The sequence below is a fragment of the Dermatophagoides farinae genome, chromosome 4 (assembly GCF_024713945.1).
Source record: "Dermatophagoides farinae isolate YC_2012a chromosome 4, ASM2471394v1, whole genome shotgun sequence".
NCBI classification, from domain to species: Eukaryota; Metazoa; Arthropoda; class Arachnida; order Sarcoptiformes; family Pyroglyphidae; genus Dermatophagoides; species Dermatophagoides farinae.
Genome location: NC_134680.1, coordinates 1220880 through 1235002, shown reverse-complemented (window position 1 = coordinate 1235002; position 14123 = coordinate 1220880). Strand labels below are relative to the sequence as shown.

Genomic DNA, 14123 nt, shown 5'->3' with positions numbered 1-14123 from the left:
CAAAATAAGATTCTGAAATCATGAATTTTAAATAAATCAGATTGTTTTAACTGCCAAAAGAAAAAAAAATTCTTTCTATTTGATGAATTTTATAAATTCAATGATTCACAAGTCAACGGGTTGTTGAAGGTTATCGTGATGAGTAAAAAAAAAACATTTTGAATTTTTCGCTTTTCGTTGAATATTTATTCATTCATCATTTGAATTTATAATTTTGTCACTGGTTCATTCATTTATTTTGTAAAATCATCATTAATTCGATTTTTTTTCAAATCAACTCATTTGAATTTGAATTAAATTTCATGTTTTGTTTGTGAGAAAAAACATTGAAAAAAATTTTTTCAATTCTTGTTCTTATCTTGTTTTTTTTTCTGTACTTGGATCATGTACACTTAAATTCAGTTGTGTATAAAAATAAGCGAACAAAATTGAAAACTTTGCCAAAAAAAAAAATCTGTTGACTTTGATCGACATGATTTTTTTCTTCTACGATAACAATAAATATGTACACATGGAATGTGATTTGAATTTTTGAAAGAAAAAAAAATTCTGAACATTTTTAATCAGTAAAAAAAAATCATCCTTTAATCTTTTAACAACAATAACAAAACAATTTTCGAGATGCAGAATATGTCGATCAGATGTTTGACTTTAACATGTTGTATAGTCATCTAGCCTTTTTCGTTTCTTTCTTTATGTCTGATGATCGATGTGAAATAATGTGTTGATTAAAAATCTTTGAAAATCCATTTTTTTTCGTTTCGGTATATAAAATGCAACACACACACACACAAGTGAACCACAATAATAATGAAAAAAAAACAACAATATATAAAATGAAAAAGAGCGATTCATTCAGAATATATTCTATCCATCCATATAGTTATGTCAAAAATTACTATGGTAAACAGAACAGAATTAATTAAATCATCATCACAATATTAATGTTATATTATTGCTTTTTATGCAAATTTTTTTTTCATCATATCATCATGTGGAATAATGATATTCTTCTACCATATTTTTCTACAATTATTCTCAACTAAGAATGGATGACATATGTGGCTTGTTGTTGTCGTCAGTGTCGATGTGTATTGTAGGATTTGTATTAGATTCAAATTTCGGCGGTTGATTTAATATATATTTCAGAAATATTTAATACCAGCACCCTATCACACAGAGAGAACAAAAAAAAAAAAATTCTTTTTGAAGCATAATTTTGTTGTTGTTTTTGCTGCTATTTGTCTATTTCAACAATTTTCTCGCCATTTATGAATTATCTAAAAATATATTTGCATCATCATCATCATCATCATCATCTACAGCAATTATTTTAGCAAATGAAATGTAATTGAGAAGAGTGGGAGAAAAATAAATAAATAAATGATAATATTCTTTACACGATTCAAATGAAAATTGTCGCTATCGATCATCTCATGTGTGATATTATATTGAAATTATGGTACATATATATGGAAACAAAAACCCCGATTTGTTTATCCATACAATTCCAGTATTCGGACATACAAATTCCAGTACAATTATTGATCGAAAAGAATCAGTAATCTTCTTTTCTGTTGCCGTTATAATATAATCAATTATAGTTATTGCCAGAATTCTGGCTGTTTGTGCCAGAATTATTGATGATGACAATGATCATCATCGTCATCGCCATTATGTAATGAGTTTGTTTTGTTTGGAATTGATTTTCGTCAACAATAACAACAACAACAACAACAAAAATATTCAAATTTTTTTCCGTTTAAATTTGATTGTTCAATTACAATTTACATTTAAATACACAAAATAAAAGAATAAAAAAAACAGAAATGAATTATTGTGAAAAAAAACAAACAAATCATATCATCATTTTCGAATAAATTCATTTCATTTAGTTTAACTTTTCAACAACAATAACAACAAAAGCAATTTTTTTCAATATAATAAAGTGTCACATGCACACACAACAACAACAACAACAACAACAACAACAACTACAACAACAGTGAAAAAAATTAATTAAAATTCCGATTTTACGATTAAAATTAATGTTCATTTAATGATAATAATTCGATTATGATGATGATTACGTCGTTTGTAAATTAATATTACGAAAAATATCCCACTACAACCATCCTGCTGAATCAACACACACACTGCCACAACTGTGTGTTTCATGATTGTTTTTTGTTTTGTTTTGTTTTGTTTCTATCTCATCATCAATTCGATTATATATATAGAATTAATTCGTAAGTAGAATCAAATCAATCAATTTTTTTTTGCCAATGATGATCAATGAACAGGAATGATATAATAATTCGATTTATTATACACAATTAAGAAAGAAAAAGAAGAAAAAGAAAAGAAAGAAAAAAAATATGGCAATTAATCGATCAATTGGATAGCAGATCACTTGATGACGATAATGGAAATAGTTTGGATCACAATCGATGAATGTGATCAATTACAATTACAAACTTCATTCATTATTCTATTAGGATTAAATGAAAAACATAAATATCATATATAGATAGATATATTTACGTCTATATTGCGTGAATGGTGAATTAATTTGGAATTTATCGCTTTTATATCTGTGGGTGTGTATTTTACACATTTTTAAAGCAACAAAAAAAAATCAATTCTATGGCCTATATTGTTCAGCCTACAATCATCAAATTAAAAATATATGAAAACTTAATTCTGTTTTGCACACAGACAAAAATTCATCATATAATTCAAACAGAAATGAAATGGGTGCCAATTGTACCAGTATTTATAATAATAATCATGATGGTAATAATCAACATAAACAACAAAAAATTCGTAAAAAACGACATGAAAAACAACAAGAACAACAACTAATTGAACAATTACGTTCAGTTGATAGTGGACAACGGCAATCACCAATCAATATTGACACAGCAATTGTTCATTTGAATTCCGAACTAAATGATTTGAAACGAACAAAATGTTTGAATATTGTTTATCCAAAATTAATGTCCAATCTAATTATACAGAATACTGGTTATGGTTGGAAATTAGATATACCGGAAATGATTGCAGCTAAAACAGGTAAATATATATTTGTTATTGAATTCATTTTTGATTGATTTCCACATTTTCAATGACCAACATAAAGAATGGCAGAATATTTTTATTTTTTTCCATTCTAATTTTTTTCTTGTAACGTTAATTTATTTATTTTCCTTTCACACCAGAATTGATTGGTGGCCCATTAAAAGGACATATTTATCGTATGTGGCAATTTCATTGTCATTGGGGACCAAATATAAATGTTGGTTCTGAACATACAGTGAATAAACGTAGCTATTCAGCTGAAGTAAGTAAAAAAAAAAAAAAAAAATAAATAAAGGGAACATGAAATTTTTGATAAACTAATCATCATCATCGTTAATGTTAATGTTCAAGCTTTTATTAGAATGATTCAAATATAATTAGAGTAAAGTAAATGTAAATATATTTATTTATTTCCATTTCGATTAATTCTGGCTATTTATTTTATATATTTCATAAATATATAGCTTCATTTTGTTCATTGGAACACATCATTATATAATGATCCAAATATAGCATTATCACAGCCAACTGGTTTAGCCGTTGTTGCCGTATTTATTGATATTGGTTATCAAATAAATGATGGCTTAGAAAAAATATTACGACAAATCGATACTATACAATATAAAGGTGATAAACGTATGGTTAATGAACCGATTGATATTGAAAAATTAATACCAACAAATCGTTCATATTGGACATATCAAGGTTCATTGACTACGCCACCATTATTTGAATCAGTTACATGGATCATTTATACAACACCAATTTATGGTACACATGAACAGGTAATAATAATGATAACGATGGCTATACTATATACATTATTATTGTCTTTATTTTTTTCATTTTCAAAGATTGCCAAATTTCGTAAATTATTCTATTCAAGTGAAATTGAGGCAAATTTTGGTGGATATCTTGTTGAAAATTATCGCCATACACAGCCATTAAATGGACGTATTGTTAAATTTTTTCGTGATCCAAATTCATTATTATCATCATCATCATCATCATCTTCATCGACAACAGCGATTGAATCAAATGAAATTTTTAGACAAAATCAAACAACAAGAATGATGAGATTGATAAACAATAATAATAATAATAATAATAATAATAATCAATCATTGTCAAGGGAAATGATAAATTCCAATCCAGTTGCATCATCATCGACAATGATGAATAATCGAAATAATAGAATTGTACGTAATAATGTAGCACAATTCTTGAATCAAAATAACAATAGCAATGGCCGACAGAATAATTATAACAATCAACAAAATAGAATGATGATGATACGACGACAGCGACAACAGCAACTAAATTCAAATCAATCGAGATGATCGATCAAAATCAATCAATCAATCAATCAACCAATTGTGTATGAAAAGAAAATTGTTAGGAAAAAAATTTAACAATGAAGAAAATTTGTAATTTTCTCTTTACGATCATTTTTAATCCATGAATGTTTTCTTCAATGACACATGGATTAAGTTGTTTTCTCTTTCTCTCTTATAATCATCAACAACAACATTGCACCAAGGATTCCTGATGATGATGATGATGATTATATCTCTCAACCCCCTCCCCCCCAAAAAAATCTATAGAATTAATAAATTTTTTTGTTGTTGTTGTAAACTTTTTAAATCCTTTTATGTGATTAACCCTAGAAAGGTAACCTACGTAAAATTTATGCTTTTTGCACTTCAAAATGTTCCAAAAAAACACTCACGATGCTAAGACAGCTGGAACCCCTTTCTATTCCTCAAGAATATATTTCTACACATTTGGAAATAGAAAAGATCCAGTTTTCGCCTTTTATCTGTTATCTATAAGCTCAGGCGTAAAAGCTTGTACGTAAAATTTACGTATGGTTGCCTGAATCAGCATAGAAAAATCTTAGAAAATTTTGCTGAGAGCGATAGTTTCGGAAATTTTTCCCAAAAAACGTCATTTATGAATAAAAATAATTTTAATTTTTTTCTTTTTTTTATCTTTTCACTTGTCAAAAACGTTTTTTGTCGCAATATTTTTTGAAATAAACGTCTTTTCTGTTCATTTGTTTATGTTTTTCACTTTATTCAAAATTAAAATGCTTGCAAAAAGCGTTTAACAACGACCGGATGTAAACGTTGTGGCACCGCCCCCGTGGCGAATATCAGATAAAAATTTGTCAATCATGTTTCGAAACACAATCATCGATTGATTAATCATATTTACAGGATCATTTTTCATTTTTTCTTGACGCTGTGATAATTTCAAAATTGACAATAAAAAAAAAATTCAAAATTTACACCATATCTTTAATTTGATATTTTTGAACTTTCCACTTTTGAAAAATGATTTTTTCTTCTTTAATATAAAATAGAGGTGTGATTCAATGAATAAACGTTAAAATTTAACATAAGTAATCAGATAAATAATTTTTATAGTGGAAATAAGTTAGGCATATCAACTACGTAAAATTTACGTAGGTTACCTTTCCCGCAATATCGATAAGGTTACCTTTCTAGGGTTAACCTGATAACATCGTTTGAAAATGACATCAATTTTTTTCAATTTTATAAGATTTATTCTGTCAAACAAAAAAAAAAAGAAAGTCGAAACAAAAATGTATTGTGTGGAAAGAAAAAAATTTAAAAGTCTAAATCTTTCGAATGCATTTGGAACAAAAAAAAAATCATAGAATAAAAGAATTTTGTTGTTTTTCTTTCTTCTTTAGTAAAAAAAAGCTTTCTTCTTCAATAATAACCATAATGATGATAATAGTTTTACCCCATCAATCAATCAAACATTTTTTTTTTGCAGACATGAAATTATCCGTAGAAACAACAGAATTTTAAGATTCTGATCAAAAAAAAAAAATAAAATAAAAAGCAAAATGAAATATAAAAGTATTGAATTAATGAATAAATTTTTTGAGTTTGGTTTCACATTTGGAAAAAAATGGATAATTTTTTCTTGCTTTTGGATGGATAGTTTTTCATTCTTATATCCTAAGGGTGTGTGGGTGTGTGTGCAGAATTCCTTTTTTTCTTCTTGTTTGTTTTTTTTTTATTTTCAATTTCAGTACAGCAATAGATTCTGGATTATTTAATATTTTCGTTTTTCTGTTGATTGGAGAAACGTGTAATAAATTTTTGATGTTATACATATAAATATGTAAAAAAAATGTTGAAAAAAGAGCTAGTTGCATTGCAATGAATGAACAATTTATTTCAATGACAACAACCAACAACAACAACAACAACAAGTTCATTTCATATTTCATTCGATAATGAAATTTGATCTTTAGAAATTCTTTAGTGATTCTTTAAACAGGATGCAATACACGTGAGTGCAGTGTGTGTGTGAAGAACAAGAATCAAGAATTCAAATAACAATCTCTTTTTATTATTCTTCTTCAATCATTCTTAATCATTATAGCCTGTGGCTTAATGATTGAGAATGGAAACAATACTTAACGAAATGAAAATGGAATAACCGAAACGAATAACGAATAATTGGAGAAAGAAAGAAAGAAAGAAAGAAAGAAAGAAAAAAATGCTGATTAATGATATTTGTTTACGGGCGGTGTGTGCTACATATATGTGGAATGTAAATGAAATTTGATTACAAGAAAAAGAAAATTTGTCTCATGTTCAGAATTAAAATTGTTTCTATTTTGTTTTTGGAAATGATTTTGACATTTGATTTCTTCTTTTTTTTTTTTTTTTTTTTTTTGGTTCGTATACTGGATCTATGTATAGAATCAGTTTTTCTTGATGACATCGATTCATTTTTTTTTCTTTGGTCCGTTATCAAAGGTTTTACTGGGATAATATTTTGTGTTGTCATTGTTGTTGTCAATTGATACGAATCAATACGTTTAGATGGCAAGTGTAAAATTATCACCATTTTCTTCATCTACAAGATTCTACATTGATGATGATCGATTTCAAACGAAAAAAAAAATTTGTTTTGTTTTATTTTTGTTATGATCGGCTATTTTTTTTTGTTTTTTTTGATAATTCTTTATTGAAATGTCAACCGAACCCCTGGGAGTTTTTATTGTTTGTTTGTTTCAATCGATAACAACAACATCCATATGAAATCGATTGAAATTGAATTTTTTTTTTTTTTTTTTGAAAATCCAACTACAAATTTTTTGTTCAGAATATCAAACGCCATCTATCGGTAAATTTCTGTTTGTTAGTTTTTTTTTTTTTGAAAAAATTTTTCATTTATTTATTTTGTGGTGAACAAAATCAAATCACCCATCTGATTCATTCAATATTTATTTTTTACTCGATTTAACTGGATAATGTATTTGACCAGCCGGAATTCCGGTAATCGGTTCATTAGTGATTGATGAAATTCGATTATTCGATGATCCTACATGCGTATCGATAACCGGTACAGTTTCAATGATTGGTGTTTGAACATTGGTACTATGTATTGGTTGTATTGGTTGCTGATGATGAGGATTGGGATAATGTTGCTGATGATGATGAGGATAATGTGGCTGCTGATGTGGATAATGTGGTTGCTGATTTGGATGATGGCTAATGGCAGTTCCAGGCACGATTCGTATCGGTTGCTGCTGCTGATGTTGTTGTTGTTGTTGTTGATAAATTAAATGTGGTTGAAACATACGTTCCAATTCATCTTGCATATAAACATATCGAATTCCACATGGTGAATCATCCGTATGAATGGCGGTCCAATATTTACTTACACCATCCCATGGTTGTATAGCTGAATTTAATGGTGTTGAATATTTTAATAGTCCACGATATTGAAGCCATGGCACGACAATGTTTTCCATCTCCCAAAGAAAACTACGTGGTTGATAACCAGCCGGTGGTTGATGATTACAAACAATTGGTGGCTGATATTGGCTTGATCTACCAGCTATAATAGAATCGTCGGCAGTATGGGCAGAAGCCGTCAATGCAGGAATTGAAGCAGAAGAAGCAGTAGTTGCAGCAGCAGCAGCAGCAGCTGGAATAATTTCATTTACAGCCTTATTGTCAGCTCCATCAAATGATCGACCAACAACAAAAATTGTTGGTTTTCTATATTCAACAAACGATTTGGGACGAGATTCAGAGCCCGATTCAGATAATGGAATGATTGAAGCAGTTGGATAATATTTTTCATTGTCAATATTTTGATGGCCATATGAAATCGGTATCATATAACCGGAACCAATATGACCACCAACAATTGGAGAATAAGTTACAGGAATATTTTGTTGATAGTAGCCATCCGATGATGGTGTCCATGAATAATAATGACGACCTTGATATGATGGAATAATTTTCTGTTGATAGATCAAATCATTCTTATCAGTAATTGTATCGGGTGAATACAATTTTGGCCGTTGTTCTTGTTGTTTTTGTAAAAGTTGTGGTTGATGGTGGACACCATTTACAGCCACTAATAATGTGGTCAAAATGATTATGAATTTCATAATTGTAATTTCGTTGTTTATTTTGCTCGCGAAGGTTTTCTATTTTTCAATTTTTTTTGTTGATAAAAAAAAAATAAATAAACTTGCCAAACTTCACTTGCAAATGAATGAATTTATTTAATCACGCTTTTTATGTGAAATTTTTTTTTTATACCACAGATCATTATCAACAATAATGATGATGATGATGACGAAAACAACCAATCAAAAAGAATTCTTGTAATAACAAGAATATCAGGTGGTTAGCAACAACATCAAATGAATGGATAGAAGCGAAATTGAAATAAGTTTGGGAAAAAAACTTGAATTTAATCTTGCTCTGATTATCTAAAAATCACTAAAAAAAATATCATGGTCTAGCCGATAAATCAATCTACATTGAATTGAGTATTGGGATTTTCCAATAGTTATTTTACTGTCTCACACACACAGAATTAATGCCAAATAAAACTAGCAACAGTCCACTTGTTAATTAATTAAATTTTTTTGAAATTTGAAAATTTTCCATCAAAATGACGACAACAGACAGACAAAAAAATCGAAAGAAGAAAAATCTGGATCGTGTACTTGTTACTGCTGTTGCTACTATTGTCGTCGATTGTCTTTGTTGTTGTTAATGATTTGATTTATATGGAATTTAATTTGAAAATTTTTTACTTTTACTTTTCTCAGTCATTCTTTACATATGTTTTTTTTTATTTTTGTTTTTTCTAGGTCATCGTTTCTATATAACATAATCTTACTGATGATGATGCTGATAATCATCTTTTCAAACACCATCACTCGATATATTGTGTTTTATCAAGCAAAGAAAACAAAACAAAAAAAAAATCGAAATAAATTATTTCGAATCAAGAATTACATTGATCTATAGATTTTACATTTTTTTTTTCGTTGTTGCTAGGTGTATGTGTGAAAATTATCTGTATACAGATTATGAATGGTTGGATAGTTTTTTTTTCTTAAATTTCTATCCAAAATCTGTTGAAAATTTTATTATTAGTTTGATCTTAATGAAATTATCAATTTTTTTTATTGATTGATGAATTTAATGAATTATGGTGATAAATCAATAATTTTTTTTCTAGTGAAAAAAATTTTCGATGAAGCCAAAAAAAAAAATGACAAAATTCTCAGGAATCGACATTTCTTACATGTAATCATCCCACACACACACACAGACCTACACACATATCAATTTCTTGTTATGATTTAAAGGATTTTTTATGTCATTTTATTCATTTATTTCACATTTAATCAATTATTCCAGATTGTTACAGACAACATAATCACACAGGAAAAAATGACAAAAAAATGAATAAAATAATTTGACCAGCACAATTGAATGGAAAAAAAATAGTAAATTTAACCGGGGAATGAAAATTTAGTTGGGATTACCGAAAAAAAAAAATGAAAATCAATAGAAAGCTGGTCGTGTTAAATGGTGATGAAATTTATTTTTTATATCCATAATATCCATAGCCACCAAGACCACCAAAAAGTGAATAAGATGGTGATGCCCAACCATATGTTTTATATGCAGCTGGAACAGTTGAATATGCGGTTGTTGGAATACCATAATTCTGAACGATTGGAGCAGCAGCATAAGATCTAATCAATGGTGATGAATATGAACGATAACCATATCCAAATGGTGAATAGCCATAATTATATGCTAATGGTGAATAGCCATAACCATATGAAGACCATGGTGATAAATAACGATTACCAAAACCAAGACCATAATATGATCCATAACCCATTGTTGGATAATTCCATGCATAACCAAGACCACCGGTTGCTGTTGCAACGGCAACAATGGCAGCGAATACAACAATAGCTGTGATGAATTTCATTTTTGAAACAAATAAAATTTTTTTTTTAAATGAATCAATATTTGAAAAGAAAAATCGATTTGAAATTTGATGGTTCAAAAAAACATTTCCAAAAGGGTTTTTATATGTGAAAAAAAACCATCATCATCTCTCCAAAATCAATCAATAAATTACGTTTTAATTGCGAACAAAAAAAAAATCACAACGTAATATGTAATGACCATTGATTAGATTATTATATTACCAGTTACAGGTAAAGCAACAACAACAACAACAAAAAACTAGATTCAATCATCATCAACATCGTATTTGAATGATAATAATCATCCATTAAAATCCAAATCATTAAATAAATTTTGATTGTGTAAATAAAAAAATTAAAAAAAATACTAAAAAAAAGGGGTACTATCAAGACGACAACGATAAACATGATTTTTGTTTATAATTTCTTTTTTTTTCAATTTTTTTTCTGCATTTCTTCGTAACGAATGTATATCGAATTTATTGATCTTTAAAATATTTTATCATTACTGCCATTTGTCGCTGTAGTTGTTTTGTTTTGTTTTGTTTGTTTGTATTTGGAAAATCCAAATAATCAAGAGGTTTTCAACTATCGTGCTATACTTTTTTTCCGACACCATAAAAATATTTTCATCAGAAAAAAAACTAATGTTCTGGTCATTCTTTTCAGAACTTTTTTTTTTTTTTTTTTGATTCTCCGATTTTACACATATATATGATTTACGATTCCCAGAATGAAAATGAACATTTTTTTTTTCTTTAAATAATAAATGATGAAAAAGAATCTCATGGATATCAAATGAAATGAATAGAAACATTTTTTCTATTTTTTTTCAACAAACACTGTCTGATCCGCTATTTTTTTTTTTTTTAATATTTCGCCATCATCGGTTTAGTATTCTTCATTGAAATTTGAAACTTGCAACAACTAATTTTTTTTCTATTATATATGTCATGTGCGAAACTATGGTTGACTTTGAGCCGCCGCCTAGATCGATCCACTGGATGAAAATAGTGAACCGGAAGCCCAAATGATATCTGGCCTTCCCAAAAATAATCAACTCAACAACGAAAAGAAAAGGATTTTATTTACAAAATTTAGTAAGCACACACAAATTATATTAATACACGACGTTTAGCACTTATAATAAAATTATCGTAGACGTTGTTACTGCAATAGTGATGATGATGATCTTAATTGGTGGTTTTATTCCAACTGTCTACCGACCAGGTTTCTACCTATTGATCGTGAATCGGTAGTGGAGATTCTTCTTACTCCACACACTTCTTTTGACAACAGGTCAACTCTATGACTGTGTCGACATCGAACTTCTTCATCCGCTTTCTGTCTTACGGATGCTACTTGCAATGGGAAACTGAATTCTATCTAATTCCCACGCGGTTGATGGAACACCAATTCTTTCTTCTTCTGAATCACTTCTTACTGATTTTCAAACACCTTCTACGTCGTTACTTCACCAATCGTTCGGCACTACTCTCCTTCTGACCTGATTCTCCGTTTTCCATTCGTTTTTATAATTTCGGCTATGTTGGTTGTCCTTCCATCCTTAATGGTCCTTAGGAGGGAGTATGTCCTCTCCTGCTTTCTACGCGGGGTATCGTTGCTCGATTGTCCATTTGACCATTCTCGACTTCAACCCTGTTTTATGACTGGCCAGATGTGGTCCTTTCCTAATGAATCGTTCTTATCTGGCATTCCAATCTCAAGGTTTCTCTGCCATGGCTCATTTCTTTGGTCCTTGGTTCGTCTTAACAAGCCTGACCAAACGATTTATGGTCAGTTCCATAAAAGGACAATAATCAATTTCAGCCATTCGTCGGTCTTCGGTTCTTTGATCTCGTATCGAATTGGTACAATCGGTTGACAAATCTTGATCGATTCTTGATCGATTTGCAAGCCAATCCTTTATTTTATGGCCACATTCCCACTCCCACGACATAAACAAAAATCTTTTAGGTGCCCAACTGGTCACAAAATGTCGAATTCGGGCACTCCCTGGTCATAAAACTTTGGCAGCTTTCTCACGTGATCTCCTCCAGTCCAAAATCTTGGCTGGTCCCCTTCATAAAGGACGAACATATGTTTCCAACATCACATATATATGACCAAATTGTTTGTTTCTGTTGTTGTTACTATGTTGTTGATGTTGTATATATATCATATTATTAATATATAAATCATATTTATTAGCAATCCTAATAGAGTGTGTATGGCATATATGGAAGATGATATCAAATAGAAATGATATGAAAAACAAAAAACAAAAATATATTACAGACTGGAGGGTAAAAAGAATCTATATATCTGTATCTGTATATTTTCAATGTAAATATAATAGATTCGAAAATCTAGTTTATGATTAAATAATAATAAAAAATAAAGAAAAAATAAAGATATTTTTTGTTTTGCTAAATATTTCATTGGTTGTTTTTCATGTGTGTGTGTATGTGTGTAAGCAAAAACATTACAAACAAATCATTATATGGACCATTAAATGATAACTTAATGATAAAATTTTGATGTTTTTTTTTGTGCGGGGGTGGGGGATGAACAAAAAAGTTTTGGCTTTTCGGTAATAGATTGTTTCACATTCAAAATAAAAGTGAAAGTGAAAATGTAATTTGAGTTTTGATTTGAAAATTTGAAAAAAAAATCATATGGTTTTTAGATATTCAGTTTTTTTTAAATTCAATGGTTGAATATCAATAGATTATAATTAATTTCTCATATTTTTTTCGATCATATTACATGGAACCAAAAAAAAAAAAAATTCATGGCCTTCAAAATGGGCAAACTGCATTCAATGATGAATCTGTTTAAATAGCCAAAGGGCTTGTTGTTGTTCAATGTTGAGCATTTATTTATATCTGTGTGTTTGATAAGGAATATTCATTAGAAAAACAAACAAAAATTGAAAAAAAAACTGAACACAATTTCCATTATCAAGTGAATTGAATTGAATAAATCGATTCAAAATTGTGATTATTGTTATTGATAATTTTTTTTCCATTCGTTTAAAAAAGGTAATGGTTTTTGATTTATCGATGTTTTTTTTTTCAATATGATGAAAAGTAATTAAGATCACAAATACATGGTTCAAGGTTGTTTGTCAGCATAATTCTGATAATGATGATGATGAAAAGATGGCCAAAAATTTAGAATCAGAAAAATTATTGGCACAAGGAATTTAGTCAGATTCATCTCAAACAAAGTGTCGACAAAACACACAATAATATAAATGATGATAAAATAAAATGGCCAAGAAAAATGATTCGGAATTCTTTTCGATCTTCTATTACTAAATGAACAAAAAAAAAATTATCATTAAAAATCAATGGAAAGTAAAAAAAAAATTATGATAATCGAAACTCATATTATTATTATTATTGTTTGTGTGTGTGTATATATACATGAATGCTTCTGACGTTATCATCAACCAAAAATATTTTGCGATTAATGAAGCGTTATCATCATCATCATCATCATCGTTTTTTTTTTCGTTTTTGTTGTTGTAAACACATATTAAACAAATAATATCTTTTAATGATGACAATCTCATGGATCAAATGTATCGTTCAATTTCAGAACTCCATTTTGTTTTTTTATATTCAATGAACACAAACACAATAACAAACAAATTATTCTTTCGAATTCTTTCAAAGAACAAAATATTATTGTATACCAGTATTTATTAATGAAAGATCGAGGTAAC

At 28.6% G+C, this 14123-nt stretch overlaps 1 protein-coding gene and 1 long non-coding RNA gene across 2 annotated transcripts; one reads left to right on the top strand and one right to left on the bottom strand.

The window, feature by feature from the left end:
- The first annotated feature begins 2739 nt into the window (after positions 1 to 2739).
- Positions 2740 to 4716, top strand: LOC124500356 (carbonic anhydrase 1). The gene is made up of 4 exons (XM_075729819.1): positions 2740 to 3075; positions 3222 to 3343; positions 3546 to 3866; positions 3936 to 4716. Exons 1-4 carry the CDS (start codon positions 2754 to 2756, stop codon positions 4419 to 4421), a joined length of 1251 nt encoding a protein of 416 aa, XP_075585934.1. The 5' UTR covers positions 2740 to 2753; the 3' UTR covers positions 4422 to 4716.
- An 8660-nt stretch (positions 4717 to 13376) lies between these two features.
- LOC124489855 (uncharacterized) lies at positions 13377 to 14095 on the bottom strand. Its single transcript, XR_006958812.2, has 2 exons — positions 13822 to 14095; positions 13377 to 13709 (listed from the first exon to the last, which is right to left on the bottom strand). It is a non-coding gene; the product is annotated as an uncharacterized LOC124489855 (long non-coding RNA).
- Positions 14096 to 14123: the final 28 nt, after the last annotated feature.

What these genes read in the sequence shown, in the direction of transcription:
- LOC124500356 (XM_075729819.1), top strand. Translation starts at nt 2,754, where the DNA reads ATGGGTGCCAATTGTACCAGTATTTATAATAATAATCATGATGGTAAT. An exon ending in AATGATTGCAGCTAAAACAG is followed by an intron (nt 3,076 to 3,221) that starts GTAAATATATAT and finishes CTTTCACACCAG; the next exon opens with AATTGATTGGTGGCCCATTA. An exon ending in TTTATGGTACACATGAACAG is followed by an intron (nt 3,867 to 3,935) that starts GTAATAATAATG and finishes TCATTTTCAAAG; the next exon opens with ATTGCCAAATTTCGTAAATT.